Source organism: Acanthisitta chloris, unplaced genomic scaffold (assembly GCF_000695815.1).
Source record: "Acanthisitta chloris isolate BGI_N310 unplaced genomic scaffold, ASM69581v1 scaffold32368, whole genome shotgun sequence".
Classification (NCBI taxonomy): Eukaryota; Metazoa; Chordata; class Aves; order Passeriformes; family Acanthisittidae; genus Acanthisitta; species Acanthisitta chloris.
Genome location: NW_008685893.1, coordinates 3,690 through 4,030, shown reverse-complemented (window position 1 = coordinate 4,030; position 341 = coordinate 3,690). Strand labels below are relative to the sequence as shown.

General features: G+C 62.8%; 1 protein-coding gene across 1 annotated transcript in view; it reads left to right on the top strand.

The window, feature by feature from the left end:
* LOC103807211 (chymotrypsin-C-like) overlaps nt 1–341 on the top strand; it is a gene marked incomplete at its 5' end in the record, with an annotated part of 1,192 nt that overhangs the window by 516 nt on the left and 335 nt on the right. The window contains 2 exons of the mRNA XM_009079931.1: nt 3–39; nt 76–221. Of these exons, the coding sequence (XP_009078179.1) occupies nt 3–39; nt 76–221 (183 nt within the window). The remainder of the gene's footprint in view (nt 1–2; nt 40–75; nt 222–341) is intronic.

Genomic DNA, 341 nt, shown 5'->3' with positions numbered 1-341 from the left:
AGAAAGCAGGGGGCCCCCGAGGGGTCCCTGGGGAGGGGTGTGGGTGCAGGTATTGAGGTCTGACTGTCGTTGCAGCCAATGGACCCCTGGCTGATGCCCTGCAGCAGGCTCTGCTGCCCGTGGTGGACCATGAGACCTGCTCTCAGAGGGACTGGTGGGGCAGCAATGTGAACAACAACATGGTGTGTGCCGGTGGTGATGGTGTTGTCTCTGGCTGCAACGTGAGTATCGGCACCGCGGGGCAGTGGGTGGCCAAACAGTGAGACCACAGGCACTGGGAGGAGATTGCATGGGGCTGTGGTGCTGGTTGGCCAGGAGGGAGGTTGGGGTGCATCAGCAGG